At 44.5% G+C, this 18,597-nt stretch overlaps 2 protein-coding genes across 3 annotated transcripts in view; both read right to left on the reverse strand.

The window, feature by feature from the left end:
* Nucleotides 1–952: 952 nt before the first annotated feature.
* Nucleotides 953–6,668, reverse strand: FBXO22 (F-box protein 22). The gene is made up of 7 exons (XM_027712184.2): nt 6,539–6,668; nt 6,309–6,441; nt 5,467–5,554; nt 4,990–5,085; nt 3,953–4,117; nt 2,832–2,997; nt 953–1,625 (listed from the first exon to the last, which is right to left on the reverse strand). The coding sequence occupies exons 1-7, from the start codon at nt 6,634–6,636 to the stop codon at nt 1,196–1,198; spliced, it is 1,176 nt and encodes a 391-aa protein (XP_027567985.1). The 5' UTR covers nt 6,637–6,668; the 3' UTR covers nt 953–1,195.
* A 140-nt stretch (nt 6,669–6,808) lies between these two features.
* The window catches only part of UBE2Q2 (ubiquitin conjugating enzyme E2 Q2), a 48,629-nt gene continuing 36,840 nt past the window's right edge, over nt 6,809–18,597 (reverse strand). For both annotated transcript variants that reach the window (XM_027712179.2, XM_027712181.2), the window contains 7 exons: nt 16,002–16,062; nt 13,851–13,941; nt 13,486–13,544; nt 12,221–12,269; nt 11,220–11,315; nt 10,188–10,254; nt 6,809–8,412 (listed from right to left, as the gene is read on the reverse strand). In XM_027712179.2, the coding sequence (XP_027567980.1) occupies nt 8,381–8,412; nt 10,188–10,254; nt 11,220–11,315; nt 12,221–12,269; nt 13,486–13,544; nt 13,851–13,941; nt 16,002–16,062 (455 nt within the window). In that variant the 3' untranslated portion in view covers nt 6,809–8,380. The remainder of the gene's footprint in view (nt 8,413–10,187; nt 10,255–11,219; nt 11,316–12,220; nt 12,270–13,485; nt 13,545–13,850; nt 13,942–16,001; nt 16,063–18,597) is intronic.

Genomic DNA, 18,597 nt, shown 5'->3' on the forward strand with positions numbered 1-18,597 from the left:
ACTAAAATCCAGGAAATGGATTTTTCCATGGACTGCTTTACATCCATAAATAGAGCACGTCGAAGTCCCGTTTCTTTCTACATGTTGGTATTTGGGTTTGCTGACAACATGAAACTGGGAGGAGCTTCAACTCCCTGAAGGGCAGAGAGGCCCTGCAGAGAGACCTCCACAAATCAGAGATGGGCCATCATCAACCATGGCGTGTTTAACAAGGACAAGTGCTGGATTCTGCCCCCTGGGATGGGGCAGCCCTGGCTGTGTGTATGGACTGGGGAATGAGAGGCTGGAGAGCAGCTGTGGGAAGGGCCCTGGGGGTCCTGGTCGGTGGCCACTTGGCCATGAGTCAGCAGTGCCCTGGCAGCCAGGAGGGACATCCTTGTCCTGGGGGCATCAGGGAGGGGATTGTCCCGCTCTGCTCTGCCCTGGGGCGGCCTCTGCTCAATATTGGGGCAGTTGGGGGGACACAATGTAAGGGAGATATTGAGCCATTAGAGAGTGTCCAAAGGAGAGCAATGAAGAGGAAGGGCCTTGAGGGGAAGCCATGTGAGGACACTGAGGGCACTTTGTGTGTTCAGCTGGAGAACAGGAGACAGAGAGAAGACATCATCAGGATCTTCAACATCCTCCCGAGGGGCAGGTACTGATCTCTTCGCTCTTGTGACAGTGACAGGACTCAAGGAAACAGCATGAAGCTGAGTCAGGAGGTTTAGGCTGGATATCAGGGAAAAGTTTTTCACCCGGAGTGGCTGAGCACTGGACCAGGCTCCCCAGGGAAGTGGTCACAGGACCAAGCCTGTCTGAGTTTCAGAACACTCTCAGGCACATCGTGGGATTCCTGGGGATGTCCTGTACAGGGCCAGGAATTGGACTCAATGATTCAGTGGATCCCTTCCAAGTCAGCATATTCTAGGATTCGTGCAAACCATTCTCATTTTGGAAGAAAGAGGCTTTCTTCAATTGCAGAATTCCATCAAGTATAATTTCCTGCAATTCTGATGTGTACAGGGGATTACACAAAATGCAAGGCTTTCCTGCAGATAGCATATTAAACTCTATTGCAACTACAAGACTTGATAACATTACCAAAATGATGTTTACGTTTTGGAAGGGGGTTCTGACTGCAAGATGTCCACTCTTCCAGACTTCTCAGCTCTCTGGAATGAAACAAACAGCTCACTGCAGCATTAAACCTTATTTATGCTTGGCTTGCTTTAGTTGAACCAAAATGAATAAGAGTCATAACGGTGGTGTAACCGTGAAGCAGGTCATCCTTAATGTCATTACATTCTCTTAATACGAAATTCCCAGTAACTATTCGATCACATCCTATTTCCCCGTGTCCAAAAAAGCCAAAGAGGGGTACGTTTGGAAAAAACTTCCTGAACGCATCCGCTTCCATGTTCCTCTTGGTTTTGTAGTGCCGGTACCCCCTGCCCACGCAGGCGAACATGAAGCCCAGGGTGTTGTGCTCGGGGATGTTGGCGGCCTTGAGGCGCTGCACGGCCGCCTCCGCCGTCCTCTCGTCGGCCACGTCCTGGTCCAGCAGCACGGTGGCACTCTGGATCTGGGGCCCGCTGAAGGCCAGCCCGACCACCCCGCAGGCGTCCCCGGGCTGGGCCTGGGCACTGCAGGGCAACAGGCAGCGGGTTAGAGAGCGTTCCAGGAGACCACTGCCCACCCCCTGAACTGCTGCTGCTGCTGCACGAGGGGGGTTCAAAGGAGCCAACGCTCAGGGGATTCTGACACCACCCACAGCTGAAAAACAGACCAAAGCCTTCGCATTTTAGCAATTTTTTTTTTAGCAACCTTTCCCAAGGAAAAGCTTCCTCATCCATTATTGGGGATTAAGCATAAACTTACTGTTTCATACATGCCAAATTCAGCAGTTTGTGTATGTCACAGCTCTGCAATTCCAACTAAACTATTAGTTGAACTTAAGGCAAGCAAATACACTCATCATTTACACATCAAACCAGGGCAGCAGGCAGTAAAGTTCCATATTCATGTTGCTTTAACTTGGTTGGCCAGGTCACACAGGTTTTAGTAGTTACACACTAATGTTTTATTATCAGTCACTTAATGTAAAGCCAGCTCTGTTATGTGCAGCTGGAAAATTGGATGCAAGAAACATGTTGGTATTAGTATGAACTCCAGACCTACAATGGCATGAGAGGAGCCTGTGGGCATTGCCTGCATGTGCTCCACAGAACGAGGTGCTCCAAGTGCGGATGCACCAGTGGCACAAAGGGCTCTGTCTGCCTGTGCAGCAGAGCAGCTGGAGCAACTGGGCCCAGCTCTGCCCTGCAAGGTCCTGGGCAGGGAAGGGGTGTGAGCTGGATGAGATCTAGCCCAGTCCTGGGAGTGCCACATCCTTCCACAGGGCAGCTCCTGGGGCACAGCCCTGTGTGTGTGTGCAGCTCCTGCTCTGGGGTGTGAGCCAAACCCAGGCACATACACAAACACGTGGTCACATCCATGGCCTCTGCCACAATGGGGAATCATTTATTAAACACTGACTGCAATAAACACACAAAGGGTATCTGAAGCTGGAAATCTCCTTTTCAGTGGGTTTCTCCTAGTTGAGTTTCCAGAATCCAATTGGTAACACAGCCATACAAAACTTCCAGCTTTTCTGCCTACGCCACAGTGTAGCAGTTGTGACATTTTTCTCTTAAAGAAATTACCATTTCAGTTGTGACATTTTTCTCTTAAAGAAATTACCATTTTACTCCTGTTAAAGGGCATTTCTAATACAACTAGGCGGCTACGGATCTGCAGTGTTTCTCCCATTTTAAATCCTTTTTATCATTTACCTTGAAAAAGATACCTACTTCTCAGAGGTCAGTGATGTGAAGCTCTCCACTTGTCCCCCAGCCAGGATGATACTTTTCTCATTCAATGGATTGACTATCTGATGAAGAAATCGAGTAGCTCCAGACTTCCAGGAGTTGTAGCCAAACAGAAGAACAACACGGAGATCTGGGTTATTCTTCAGACCTACAAACAAAACCAAACACTGATCCTCTCTTCTTTTTAAATCCCAAGCCCTGAAGCCCAACCTTCCTAGTCTCTCCTCAAATAAGAAATCACACCTTTAGTAATGGCTTTCTGTTGCAATTGGGAAGGCAAGACACAAGTTGCCCAGGCAGGAGCTGGGCTGTGTTCCCCACCTGAGAGAGAATTTCTGGAAAGAACTTTGCAAGGAAAAAAACAGACTGCATCTGCTTCCTCCAGCCTTCCACTCCTTTACCACAGCACGTGAGTTTTACCACAGCTCTTCAGTTTTACTTGACAGTCTTTACAGGTAAGAACCAGGCATATGAGTTATTCAAGAACCATAATACAGTGAATAGCTTTATCTGAAAATGAAATAAATTCCACACTTCAGCAATTTTCCTATCCCAAGGCAGGTTCCTATCCCCCCAGGTTCCTAGAAGACTCAAGAGACCCTTCTGACATTAGTCTTCATGAATTACCTACTCTGCTGAGGACACAATGTGAAGAATATGAACTGTATTCACTGAAATATGCTGTCTTCTGCTCTGCCTTCCCTTGCTACAAACCCAACTTGGGATCTAAATGCAAAGTCATTTTGGGGAAGAAGAGAAGCAGCTCTTCCCCACTCGTTTCTAAATTGTAGTGACAGGAATAATTCCCAGTGGAATATTTTTAACCAATTAGAAGCTGCTTAAAACCCAACAACTCTCTGAACAACTCCACTTGGAACCTAACTGAGGTAATCTGAGACTGATACTCAGGATAACTTAACCTTAATGCTCCACAGATTGGGAGGAACAGAGATGCACAATTACCAGCTGCGGCCCTACAGAGCCAGGGGGCTCTTGGAGCCAGCACAGAAGCTGCTGGTTCCACACATCACTCCAGACTGGCACCTCAAAGAGTAGCACAGTACTTCACAACAGCCCAAGTGAAGGAGAGAAAAAGGACATACCTGCTTCAGCAAATTTATTTTCATCAAAGACCCTGTTCTTCACATCTTTACTAAAATGGAAGGTGTGAATTTTCACCCCATCCATTTTGGGAAACAATAGAGCAAACCCAGCTTCGCCCTCTTCAATTTCTTGAGGCTGATTGCTGCTTGAACCCATCGGGGTAACTGCAAGGAAACAAAACCAGGCATCTTGTGTTCAGGGACTCTCATACTTTCATCTACACTGTAACAAGAATTGAAACAGGCTGAACAGCTCAGGGGATGTAAAACATGACAACTTATTTCCCTAACAACTTATCTAATTGAAAACTGGTGTGATTTTTTTTTTAGAATCTTTTGGAAAGATGAAACACATAGAAGTCCTGCTGGCTATGGATTGTGCTGAAGTCACTTTGGATAAGGAGACATGGATATATTTGGACATTTCCCCACAGTCACACCAAATATAAAACAGTAGGAAAACAAGCACGGGTCTTCCTACCAACTTCTACAGGCACACAAACATGCTCAGGTTTTTAAGGTGTTATACAAGCGTGTGATGACTATAAACCAAACTGACACAAATACTGGGAGTGTATTATTCAGTTATGGTAGTGGTAACAATCAAATACCCTACTTATGCCGTGGGGGTTGAATTTAGGGTGAGTAACTATAAAACCCCAACTTTCTAATGATGAAAAAGGGAAGCATGAGAAAAAGCCTGCCAAGGAAGGCTGTGAATTATCCAGTTACTGCACGTGCCTCCTGCTAGACCACAGCAAACGGGTACATACGAAGGATGTCCTGTACAGTCAGTCACAATATGACTGAAATATATACATAAATCCAAGAAACATTCTGTAAGTACATCAGTGCCAGGAAAAGCTGCCTAACCGGTTAAATCAATCCTTTTAATTATGACTGCAATACACAAAGTAAGCTCCACGTGTCAGTGAGCAGCAACACCGTGAACTCCTTAGAACTGAAGCCAGTGCTGAACAAGGTGGAAGAAGACACCTCCAAGCTGATCTCTCACAAAAACCACGTTTTGCTCCTACCTACAATCCCTGGGGTGACCAGTCCAAGAACCTGACATCGCTTTGGCAACAACTTTTCAAGTGCAAGTGCTGTTTCTTTACTGTTTCTTTTCCTGGCTGTTAAAATAAGAAAAAGAGACAGGAAAACATCAGAGAGAAGTAAAAGTGTGTTCTGAGCAGAAACCCCGTCCTGTTGAGCCAATGCTGCCCATCAGCGGCCGCCCTGGTAACAGCACACAGGTCTGAGCTGTGTACGAGCACAGGGCTGCCGGCACCAGGGACTCCGTGTCCTCCGGAGAAGGGAAAGGATCCGCGCACATTAACACACACCTGGCAGGCTACTTCACATCACAAAGGCAGGACTAGGGGGTCCTGCTTTTCGCAAAAGATTTACTTCCCACTGAAATTCACACCAGGCAAATTCCCTTTGAGCCGACGCTGCTCCACCTACACCCCGAGCACTCCCGGAAAGGGCAGCGAGTCAGGGCCAGGTGTTACCTTTCTTCTGCTCGTGACACTCCTCGTGCCCGCTGAACGTCTCGGCATCGGCGATGTAGAGCACGGTCTGGGGCAGCACGTGCACCTTCTGCAGAGACACGGGACAAGGAGTGCGGGGACAGGGAGGGAGGGAGAGAGACAGCGGCGGCACGAACCGAGGAGACACCGCTCCGAGGGGACACGGCCCCGGCCCCCGCCCCGAGCTCCCGTCAGACAACAGGACACCTCCCTCAGCCTCAGCACTGCCCAGACTGATCTAATGAAAGGGCAGCACGGGCACAGAGCCGACCCAGGCCCCACACGAGCGAGGACAGCTCTGCAGCCTGGCCCCCTGACTGCTCGTTTTAACGCTGTCTAAACTCCTTCCAGTCCTGGCTGTTGGCTTTCGTCAGCGCTGACGCTGGGAACAGTGTGGAGGTGCTGCTGGCCTTTCCAGTCCCCGTTGGTTTAACACTCATCTGCTGAGGTCTCTGTTTAGTGCTTAACAACTTGACAGGAATCTTTCTGTGGTGAAGATCTAGCACTAGTGAACACTGGAAAAGAATCCTGCCAGAGAAATCCTACAATGTCGCCTGTGTCTCCCGGGCTAAAAAGGGTTTATCTCTTAACGAGATCGCCGAGATGAAGAGACGCGCCCTGACCTGGAAACCCGCGGCGTTTCCCTCAGTGTATTAACTAACACATAGCACCGAACTGTCCAACCGCTCACAACCTCCGAACGCGCTCCCTGCGCCGGGCCCCTGGGAGGAGCGGGTGGAGCGTTCAGGGGCGGCACGAAGGCGCTGACAGACACGCACCCACACCCCCTCACACACACCCCTCCCGCCCCCGCCGCCCCTCACCTCGAGCTCGCGGCCCAGCGCCCGCACCAGCGCGTGGCTGTCGGCGGGGCCCGGCTCCAGCGCCGACACCCAGGCGATGCGCTGCCGCGCCCGCAGCGTCCGCCGGGCGCACTCCCTCCACAGCCGGCACACACTGCAACACAGCACGGACACCCCGCGTCGGCCGCGCCGCCCCCGGCAACCGGGGCCGGCCGCCGCCTCGCCCTCCCCCCCGCGGCCTCGGGCCTTACCAGGCGGCGCGCAGCAGCGCCTTGGTGGGCAGGAAGCCGAGGACGCGCTCCACCACCTCGGCCAGGTTGGCGAGCACGAAGCCGCCCTTGGCCTCCATGGCCCCGCCGCCTCACGGCCCCGCCGCCCCGCGCCACAGATACCGCTTCCGCTCGGCACGGCCGGGCCGCCGCAAGGGCGCCCCCTAGCGGCGCGGAGGACCCGTCCCGCCCTCACACGCCCCACCCCCGTCCCCCCCCTTCACCCCCCGGGCCCCAGCACGGACACAGCGCTTCGTAAAATGCTTTTTATTTATAAACTTGATGCAAGTTTACAAAGTACTGTACATTGCCAAGGAACTCTGCCAGGAGAAGTGGAACCCACACCGAAGCATGCGCCGAGGGCGGGGGCGGGTGGCGGCCGGGGCCGGGTCTGTCCCTCACCCCCCGCCCACGGGAAGCGGTGCCAAACCTCGCCCATCGCTTCTTTCGAGCTAAAAACTGGATCTAGAAGCAAATGCACAAGGACCCGCGGGTGCCTGATAGAGAGAAGAGCACAAGTTTGATAGTCAACTAAAAAAAAAAACAAACCAAAAACAAAACCATAACAAAAACATGCTTCTGCACTTGTGGAAGTGCTTAATCCACGGAACACACCCTCAGCTTGGCCCCAGCGGTGCGAAGGCCTAACGACTAAAACTACAACCAAAATAGAGTCGATTTCTGTAAGGCAATGAAATTGTGTAAGTTCACAGACCCAGGTTCGTCTCCTAATAAAGAACAAACAGTTCCCATTAGTCTCTCAATAACAAAACCACTGTCATGACTATGGCAACATCTCTTATGCCTCTGAAGCGGATGACATGTTCTTGTACTTTATTGTAGCTTTTATATAAAAATTTTTCATTCAAGGACTTTCATCTCGATTTGTGCCAATTACTTTATAAGTTCATTAGTTTACAAATGATTGCAACAACCCGTTAATAAAATGGAACACCTAGAAAGGTTTTTAGTATTTTAAATAACTTCAAGCTTCATACTGCGGCTCTTCTTGTTAAGGAGGTTGAGCCAACAAGTAGCAGGAACAGCCCAGCAAGTTCTGATGCCCCAGTGGAAGTGACTAGTTACAAGGTTTTATTGGCACAGCCTTGCTCTGCATAAAAACAAACAAACAAAAAAAAAGAAGGGAAAAACCCCCAAACCTAAACAAAAAATTAACATAATCTAAACAAAGAGCATCTTTTCCAATAAACAGTTCATATTCTCATACAGCCATGAAAAATGTTTAATGACTTAACATACATGAGTTTTTCCTATATCATTAATTTGGAAATACTACAAACGCTGTCATTTTAGACCAGAAGAAACTACTGTGATTTGCAAGACCTGACATTTCCTAAAACAGTATTAAACAATGTATTAAACTTCTTGGCTTTAAATGAAACAATACAACGCAAGTCTCTGCAGTCTGCATTTTGCAAAAGGTAAGAAATACACAAAAGTGTGTGAACAACTCACTCCTACTGAATGATCTTTAGTAAGTTGGTAGCCTGCTGTAGGGAGAGCTTATGCTTTCAAATAAAAAAACAAGGAGAAGGGAGGTCATGGCCCAAATATGCTTAATCCATAAGAACAAATGTGGTAAAGGCCCAAACTGCTCAGTCCAGATACCTACGGAGAGCGGAATGGTAAGGCTGTAACTTATACTGTATGTGTCAGTTGACAGATTATCCACTAACTTATCTAATAGCTAAAGTCCTCAGTACAGCTGTTATGGGGCACTCATAGCTTGAGTCTGTGTGTTGGAAAACATAAAAAAGAGCTTGTTTTATTGACATTGGTCCAGGTAGACAATAGTCCTCAGCGTTAGCCATCTTCTTTTGGAGGAGTGTACCAGCCTGTGGAGAACAGAGACATGTTAGGGACTGACACTGCTGCTCCAGACCATCTTACCCTCCCATCTGTGGGAGAAGGAAGCCTAATCTGGCTCCTCCCTGCCCTCTTAACATAGGCCAGCTCAGTGAGACCCAGTTCCCTAAATGCTACTGGTCAGCAGTGGGACATGAAGCATGTGTAAAGGATCAGACCCAGTCCTTGAGAGTACAAATTAAATATCTCCAAGTTTGGGGGGTTTTGTGGCAGCAGCTATCCTGAGCTGGACAAACTGGACACCGACAAAGGAAGCTGCTGAAGGAGGAACACTGCTGACAAAACTTAGTGGAACAGAGGTAAACCTCCCGAGCCTTCAAGCCACTTAATGCACAGACATACAAACACAACTACACTGGGACACTTATATAAATCCCATTTTGTGTACTGTGGAGTTAGGCATGCACAAGCAGTTGAACAGTTTATCCTTTTTCTGCAAATCTTCCTGGAGGAATAAGCTCTGAAATGTCAGTTGAATAACTGGTCTCCTGACACAATTTGGAATGTTTAGCAGCTGAATCATACCTGATCAAGAGTGCACAGCTTCTTCTAGCCACCTCCACAGCTCCAATCTTAACTCTCCCAGCCCCTATAGCAAAACTTCCTCTAAACGTGTATATACCCACTATGGAGCCTATTAATGCCATCCCAGAGAGCAGGCAGCAGGTCTAAGCTAAAGACACCTTTCCCAGCAGCATTAGGTGCTGAGAGTGCTTTGTGTACAGCTCTTGATGCAGGAGTGATCACTAGCCTAGGCCAGCACACAGCCAGAAGTAAACAGACAGCCATGCTGGCCTTTGTAGGGAACTAAAATAGCAAAAGGCTGTTCATGGCAAGATCAAACTATCATAAAATTGGAAAGCACATTAAAGTCATTATCTTTGACCTTCCTCCCAACAGCAGAGAAGGTGTTATGTTCCATTTTAGCTGCAGGGAAACTGAGGCTCTGACTGCAGTCACACTGAAACACTCCCTTGTGTTCACAGCAACACGAACTCCCAGAGGACACTGCATCCAACCCAGATCAGAGAACGTCACAGAAGAGGTAACTGGACTAACTCCTGAATCACAAGACCAGATACCAATTCTGCTGACTACCTTTACATAACCTGTAAGCTACTTAAAGCTTTTAAAGCCTCAGGTCATTTATTGTCTTCTCATACTGGCACAAGTAAATGCAATTACACCTGAAGCAATTTTTTATGCAGCAGAGAGACTACTGAAGAGGGTAAAAAAAAACAAAAACAAAAACACAGGCGTCTCCCTATTCTGTTGTAGAGTTTTCCATCCAGGACATCTCACTTGGACTTATTGTATTTTTTTAGTCTCAGGTCTTTCTTTCCATTTTATCTCTTCCATAATGATTACTGCACTAAGGTCTTGCCACGTTGAAACAAAGCCTTTCAAGGAAGGGACAAGCTCCCAGTAGATATTTCACTAATAAATAAGTCCTTTTTAAAGCTACAGTAACAACAAAGTTCCTAGACCAACTGGCTGAAAACAAAATGGAGCTGCCTTTCAAGAAACAGCAGAAACACGTGGAAACATTTCATGCAAACTGGAGAAGTTGCAATGATTGCAGTCAAGTTCCTTTAAGCACTCTTGTTTTCCTAGTGCAAGAGGAGAAGGAAACACCATTCATGGTCTTCCCAAGCCAACATAAGACACTGTCACTTCCAGTTTCTCTGTGGCCAAACACCAGGGTGCTCTGCAGACAAGGACAAAGTCACAAGAATATACATACCATTTTTCTCATGGATTTGTACTAGTGACTTATAGGACTGCTGTGCTCTTGCTAGATTATATTGATTCTGAAAGGAGAAAAAAAGCAACATAAAAACCTGCATCTAGACATGGAAGACTTAAGAACAGTTCTTCTACAAGGAAACTCTACAGCGGGCTTACAAATAAAACCCATGCACAATGTAGGAACATTTCTGGCTTTCCAGTACAAGGTTGTCAAGACAAATATCCTTATTTTCTCATTTCTCCTCTGTCATAATGACAGTATTTTGTAGAGCCCTGCTGCTGGGAAGGCCCCTCCTGTCAGAAGGTTCAGAGCCTGGGGTGAGTCAGAAGCATGTGTGAGCAGAACAGAAGGCTTCAGGCAATCCCTGCCATAACTCTGTCCTGCTCAGCTGGGTTAGGCAGAATTGTCATCATAAACTTTTACATCTTACCTGAACTGGTACTTAACAGACACCCAAGCGACAATTTTGCTGTCTTAAAAATTAAAACATAATTTGAAAGCAGCATTTAATTCTTCACAGTCTTTTAAGTTATGCTCTGTTACCAGTGTGCACACTTGAACTGAATTGTGCTTTCAATTAATGCTGAATGGTGAGCTTTGAAGTATTTGCATATTATTATTTTTCCCTCTCTCATAAAACTTTGCAGGTGTCTCCAGCAATAGGAGAACTTCTTACCATGAATGTATGTAATCCTGGATGTCATCTACAGCCCTTCTCAGAGCCAGAACATCCAAATCCTCCCAATTCTGATCCTCCTTCCCTCCCTCCCTTGCCAATGCAAGGATAGTAAAGTCTAACTACTTAAAACCCCTGCCCATCCCAAGGTTTTATCTAACTCATATGCTCATAATTACATAACAAACTCTTAATTGCCTCTAAAATACTCATACACATGCACTAGACATCAAGACAACTCAAAATGCAAATATATTTGCAATGACAATTCTGTATTAAACATCTGTGCAAGTCAACAAAGAAATGGAAGCCTAACAGTGATTTGTGTAATTGATAAACAGCACATTTACCTTATTGGCTCCAAACTGTACTCTGGCTTTTCCTTTGACTAAAGTGGCATTGATCTGCATGATGACTGATTCTATTGAGTAGGCACTGCTCCAGCCCTGGAGGAGGAAGGGAATATTAACATGTAACATGTACTTGTTTCTTGTGCTCACACTGTAAATCTATTTTGGAATGTGTGCTTTGGGATTATTTTTTTTTCTGAACTCCAGTTTTACTTTTAACTACTTGTTTTCAGTTAACTTTTATTTTCCACAGAAAATCTGTAAAATGATACACAGTATTAGTACTAAGAACTTGTAAGGAAAATGAAAAGGCTGAATCACACATTTCCAAAATACAGCAAGACAGGAACAAAAAAGCTCCATTCCTACAGCACTTACACATTTTCAGCAACATCACAACAGAAATTACAACTTCTTGTTCCAAGAAGCAGAAAAGACTGATATCTAATGAAGTCATTCATTGAGCTGTGAGAATTTTGCTCCCACGACTACTATTGCTCATCTCTGCCATTGCTCTACCTTCCAGTGCTCACAAGAGCTTCTGCCAGAGCCTGCAGACAGTTACTTCATTCATTTACTTATTTAGAATCACTCTGTCTACACAAGAATAACCTATGCCTAGAATCTCCTGTATTCCTCCCTTCTCCAGAGCTGACTCTGTGCAGTTGAAGAGACTTCTGGAAAAGAAAACAATGTGTCTTGTTCCCCAGAACTCCCTCTTCACACTGGCTTCCTCACAGAAATTCTGAGAATGCAAAGGTGATGTGCTCTCACTTCTGCTGCCTCTTCCTCAGATCTCTTGTAAGCCATCCAAGGTAGAAAAGAAGATCTCACACAAGATCTGCAAGGCAAATCTTGTGGGACTGAGGTTTATTCCACCATGCTCCCTTTGGAGTGTGTAATTTATTCCACACAGGAATTCTTCAACTCAGGGAAAACACCTATTTTTATTATTTTAAAGCATGTTTTGTTATTATCCAGATAACAGAGCCTGTATTCACCTGTTTAGTAAGAAGTTCCATGCATAATGCACCTCCACCTAGGACATACCTAGAAACAAAGGTGAAAGAAAATATATTTGACATCAGCAGTTAGTAAAAAGATGCAACTGCTCACTGCACTTTTAGCTCTTGCCAGCTCGTTTGTTAAATTCCTTGTTCATAAAGCTGAAATGCCCTTTAACCAGAAATATATTGTAACTAGTGAGCCATGTTATACTCTTAAGCAAAGAAGATTAGCATTGTGAGACAAAAAAAAAAATTGTTTGCTAACTAGACTTGGTTAAAACCAGTGACTAATCTAGTGTGCACAGCTGCTCAGAGACACTGGAAAAAAGTTGCCTTTTATGGCTACGCTACATGGGACTGATGGGTAGTTCAAAAAAGCCAACAACAGTCAATTCTGTAAAGAAATTTAACACAATTTCCAACAATGCAGGTGCACCTATAAATCAAATGAGATAAAGCAGATCTTTGCTTGCTCTTTTCCTATAAACTCCTTTCTAATTTCAATAACACTTCATCGTGCATTGTGCTGACTGGGACTCAGCAGAAGACCTGAGCACCACAAAACCTGGACAGAGGGAGTAGAACTGACCACTCCCAAAATGTGGTCTGCTCTAGGATCAAGGCATTCAAACCATTCAGAGGGAAATGACTGCTGAAAAGCTATTCTTTGTTTCATTCTACAAAGCCCAAGTAGAACAAAACGAGAATCCAAAGTGTTTTCTGGTGTTCTGCTCCTTTAGTTTAGAGACAGCAGCACCCCTCATGAATGCTATTTAACTGCACTAACCATGGCTTGAATTCAAAAAAGACACACAGCAATTAAAATCAAATCAGGATCAGCTATCACAGACTGCATTTTCAAATGCAGGTATCATTTTCTGTCACCAGAAGATGCATAAAAGCCTTGGAAGGTGAATTTAATCTTCTCTCCATGGATATATAAGAGTTTCTGTGCCACAGACAGCACTTCAAACATGCTTTACATGACATTTGGAGAATGGTGTCGATTAAATGTAGTGGGTTTGGATTAGCATTTGAGGATTTTTACACAAAATCTTTATGGCAGTGTTACAGCAAGAGAGAACCAGTTGGGACTATACAGCAAATTTAAGGCAACACAGGGATCAAGACCCATTCAAAGCACCAACTCAACCACCCACAAAGAGGCCAGTTCTGGAACAGTAGGGCAGGCACAGAGTTTTTCAAGTTGTGACACTTTTACCACAAAGTACAATTTCTGCAGGGCAACTCAAACCTACCCTCCTGTGAGCACAGGAGACACCACTCGCACAAAGGGAGGATCAAAAGGGAAGTTATCCTGAAAAGAATAATAAAAAAAAACCAACAGGTTAAGAAATTATTTCCTAAGCAGAAAGTATTTCAATAGCCTTATCTGGCAAATCAGATTTGAAATAGTGCAATTTTTCAGTTCTGTCAAAAATCACTTTTCCACAGTATTGGAAAAAAAGAAGCATTTTCTGGGAAGCTTTAGTGCAGTATCCTTCCCCCCCCCATTTTATGCTACAGATCCATTTTTACCCAAGTAACAGCTGAGGGTCACTTCACTCACTTTCCACAGTAAACCTCAAATTTAACCACAGCATTTCTTCCCCCAGACACATACCTTAAAAGAGAAGTTGAGTAAAATGTATTCTACACCTTCTTTTTCTTTTAAGAACTGAAGATCACTATGCAGTGGGCTATCAGGGTCAACCCTGTAAGAGAAGCAGGGGGGGAGGTCCTGGATGTAGTTAACATTTTCACTACCTGTAAACAGGAATTCTTCTCAAAGACTTCCTTTATGTAATTACAGTTTACAAACTGAAATCTAAGGTGAACTCTAGAAAATTCTTGCTCCTTTTACAAAGTAAACACTGTGCCATGAGGTCAGCCTGAAAGCTTGCTGCAATGCACTACATTCCCAATGCTATCAAGTGTTATTTAAACACAGCACAAAATAAGCTGTTTATTTGAAGAGAGCACTTTTAATTCTCTTCAGTTCACTGGAAATCTATGTTCAAAAAAAGAGGGGAAAAAAAATTAACAGGAGAACTGTAGTCATCTAGTTTTCAGTACACAGTTAGTGAACCCTTTATGGAATATGTAATTGTAGTTCTGCATCAGCTGTTAAAAGTAATTTGCATCAGCAGAAATACTAAATCCAGCAGCTTCTGCTCAGCAGAATTTCAACAACTGCTTGTTGCAAAATGCTGCTGATGAGCAGCCTGATCATTAATTCAGTCACTACTGGGTCAATCCCACCCAAGCTCTGACACCCCATCAGCTTTTAAGAGAGACTAGTCAAAAAACACCTGCAGCAAGCCCAAAGCATACATTAAAGGGACTGGCAGGCTATTAAAGCCAATCCTCTGCTACAGGTGGAATCACAAAGTTATGAGATCCCATTCCAGAATTACTTGGGCAGTTTATCCCCATCCTTCCAGTCTGAAGTTGTTCAGAAGAAAAATCTTCTGTGCTTAGAAACCTCTCGTTTCCAGCCATAGCTTGTCAGTGTGACTTGTTCTAGTTACAGTGCTGCTCCTCACTCCAATGGGCTCTTTTATCTGACATTTACCCCCTTGGCCAGTCTGCACAGTTTGTTTGTTTTCAGACACTTTTTGCCGTGATGAACAAACACAACACTTATTCTTAGTCATTCTGGAAAGCATTTGCTGCATCCAGCCCATTTTCTCTTTCTTGAAGGCAGAAAATGAGGCCTGTTCCCAGCACTCCAACAGAGGTTTCCAACCACTGCACAGTGGTTTGAGCACTGTTAGAGGTGCTCGACAGAAAAAGCCTCCTGTTACATGACACAGATTTTTCTGACACATCATTCCTGCCATTTTCAGCTCCAAAACATTCACAAGCCCCTGATTACACTGAGGAGGAAAAAAAACCTGTGTTTCAGCAGCTGGTGGCCCAGCTGTACAAGTCTCACCCCTAGGACAAAGCAGCAAGTCCTACAGGCAGGTCACCACTGTGCTGGGACAGCCACGTCCTTGTCCTGATTCACCAGGACAGATCTCAGCTGAGGGAAGTTCCTTCATCCACTGCCATCTTTTGCAGCCCCCCAGCATGGTTTGGGTAGGCTCTTCCTTTCTACAGGGTACCTTGTGTGATGGCAGATGGTCTTCTTACCAGGAATAATTTCAATATAACACCTCTAGGATTACAGTTACTGGACTATGGACACAACAAGATGAGTTATGTACTGCTTTTCATTGTGTGTACGAGGAGATGAGAGAAGACAAATTATATATAATTATGTAACTCACATTTGTGTGATATCTAAAAGTTTCAGTCCTATGTCTGTTCAACTGTAGAAATAAAGAACTAATGACACTAAGACAGTTCTGTTCCTTCTTACATCTTGAATGAAACTAAAAATTGCATTTTCTTGACATTAAAAACAACTAAAAATAAAACCATCTAAAAACTCCAGAAAAAAACCCCGTTCATCATTTAAGGTTTCATATTTTGGAGCAGTTTTAGAGAATTGAACAGTAATGACAGTTACTGGATTACACACTGCGTTGGCAGTGCAAAGAGGGTTTGTCTTTTTGCCAGCTCAGTTACTACAGTTCCATATCTACACATTCCTGTATATCAGAATTAGAGCCACTATTTAGTGGCTACAGTTATCATTACTACTTTTACTACTGTAACACACTATTTTATATGCTCTGGCTAGAGATTCTCATTTATCTAAAGTAAGAATCTCTGCAGCAATAATAAAACAGATTGTTCAGAATATGAAAAAACTTGAATAACTTACTTGAGAAGCTTAACATGCCATTCATACAAGCTGTCATTTACCAGTTCCACTGAATATATCCCTGTAGAAATATTAATGGGATTAATTATGCACTAAAAGCATTACAAGGTAAAACACAGCAAAAACATTCTTTGCATTTAAGTACAAATACTGTCAGGAGATGTAAGCAATGGGTAAGATACTGTCACTGCAGCACACTCTTCCTCTACTACAAATAGCAGAAGCACTTCTGAGCAACTACAAGGAAAAAAGTCTTTTCATTTCCATAAAAAAATTAATCAAAATGGTTTTTTGACACCTAACCATTTCCCCTTCAGACTTTCCACAACTACAAGTCCAGCTTGCTTTTTACTCAGTGTATTTTACACCCAGTACAGGACCAACATGCTTTTAAGACACTGAACACACAGTCTGAGTATGCAGCACTGGATTTCACAGGCTCTCATCTGCACTGGCACACCAGGACAGGACACTGGACAGGGTATGGAGCAGAAACCCAGAAGATACTGCATGGGATGGAGCACATTCCCAACAGCTGACTGAAGGAGCCAGAAAGGTGCACTGAGGGAACTGCTGTCTGTGGGAGCCAGCTGGTGATTTCCAGTGGTCTGTTTGTTTTAGGGATGTTCCACAATAGTTGTGCATTCCACTCACAGGGAAGGAGGGAAGTTATCTGCCATTTGCTTGCATATTCAAGCTTCCTCTCCGCATAAATTCACAAGCAGCCCAGGAAAAAGCCATAAATCTTTACCCATTAGACAAGATTTAGAACATAGTATCAGTCATGCTCTAAAGTCTAATCTCATTCCTCACAGACTATTCATGTATATACACTAAACCATTAGGGTTAAAACTTGTTACCTGGCCTAATATTTAACAGCATCTCTGCTGATGATGTAATTATTTGGAAAACATATGCAAATCAGGAACCTACCAAGGAATTCTGAAGGCACTACAACCACCACAGTGCAGTCACCACATTCCCTCCAAGGAATGGCATTATCTATTTCTGAGTTTTATTACTCCAGAATAGAGATAATCTTGCAGTCAAAACTTAGAAGCGTTGGTGCTTGGAGTACAGATGACATCTCAAACTGTCCAGACACCCTTATTTCTAAAGCATTTCAGAACTCAGTAAACAAGGTAAAGAACCCGTGCCTGTTTCTCCTTACTGAGTGTACAAGGTAGCACAGCCAAGAGCATTACTGCAAAGTTTTCCATGTCTAGAACAACAACTTAGGCCTGAACACTCCCTCAGCGTCCTCTCCATGTCCCTTTTAATCAGCAGCTGGTTCAGAGACACAACATTTCTGTTCCAGGATGAACTGAAGGAGCTATTAAGGCCTTTTTCCAATTCCCCAGATCCAAGGACACTATTTTCTGATTGACCTTCATGTAAGTGGAAGTCGGGAATTATAAGAATTTCAATTTGTACTGCTCTGATGTAACAACGAAAGAGCTGACATTCAGAACTCTGCTCATTGTCAACTGCCATCCATGATGAATCTATTCCACTGTTGTATCCAGAATATTTTCTTCCACCTGCATCCAAATGGGAGTAAAGGCTGGAAGAAGCAGCCTCTCAGTATTCCAGCTTTGGCACCAGCATAAGTATAAAATACTTATGTTGGAACAATGGAACAAGTTACAGTGAGGATCCTGACACTACCCTAAACAACAGACCACAAGAGAACTCCATAGCTTGTTCATTCATCAAGCCTCCAGCCCTACTCCTTTCCATTCCTCCCATCACCCCTGAAGTTCATGGACCGGTCCTTCAGCTCCAAGGCCCACACATTTTGCCACCTTCCCCAAAGGAGTGACTTGTGCTGCCCTGAAGAGCTGTGCTGAACCTAAACTGGAGGCTGCAAAAGGGTTCTTCAGAGAGACAGGCTCAGCTCAGCACTGACCAGCACGAGCCTTGACACAACAGCAGGAGACTTCATCAGCCACTCCAGCACCCACATTTTGAGACAAATAGTGCCTGTATCTCCTCATGAACAGCAGCATGGTGGCTCACTGTCTTCAGACAGAAGCTTCTTAACAACACTATGCAAAGTTGAGGGGGGGTTGTTTGGGGGTTTCTTAATAATCAAGAGGCGTTATTTGAAAGCAGTTCATATGCTTTTTTCTTAGTTTTGACAGTAAGAGGAAAAAAGTTCCTGTCAAGAAGTATTTATCTGATTAACATCAGTTTCTGAGGGGTCCTTCAGGTAGGAAAGGAATCAAGGTAAGTTCCTCTCAAACACACACTTTCCCCCGTGCTTAAAGAGGTTTTTTTTTTTGTTTTGTTTTATTCCTCTAAGAGGCCATCTGTAGAGGTGATCAAATAAAAACAAGCACACAGAACCATGCAAGCAAAAAATTAAGTAATTAAAAGGTAAGAAAAACAATTCATTCCAAAATAGAGGCATTATTTACGACAACTTTACTACATCTAGAAGTAACTCCTATACAGTCTTTGGATAAAAGCAGTGAGTGGACATCACTACATATGAACAACACAGCTGCTAAAGGTATAAAAAGATTTCATTTGATAGCTCTAAATTCTTTGACCCTCCCCTTCCTTTCCCAATCTCCCAAATTACATTAAGAC

Source organism: Pipra filicauda, unplaced genomic scaffold (genome assembly GCF_003945595.2).
Source record: "Pipra filicauda isolate LSUMZ 115617 unplaced genomic scaffold, ASM394559v2 scaffold161_size1661140_pilon, whole genome shotgun sequence".
NCBI classification, from domain to species: Eukaryota; Metazoa; Chordata; class Aves; order Passeriformes; family Pipridae; genus Pipra; species Pipra filicauda.

Excerpts from the sequence above, each read along its gene's own strand:
- FBXO22 (XM_027712184.2), bottom strand. The coding sequence starts at position 6,636 with ATGGAGGCCAAGGGCGGCTTCGTGCTCGCCAACCTGGCCGAGGTGGTG. Across the intron at positions 4,118-4,989 it reads GGTCACCCCAGGGATTGTAG|TTACCCCGATGGGTTCAAGC; the intron begins GTAGGAGCAAAA and ends GTTTCCTTGCAG. Across the intron at positions 2,998-3,952 it reads AAATAAATTTGCTGAAGCAG|GTCTGAAGAATAACCCAGAT; the intron begins GTATGTCCTTTT and ends TTTTGTTTGTAG.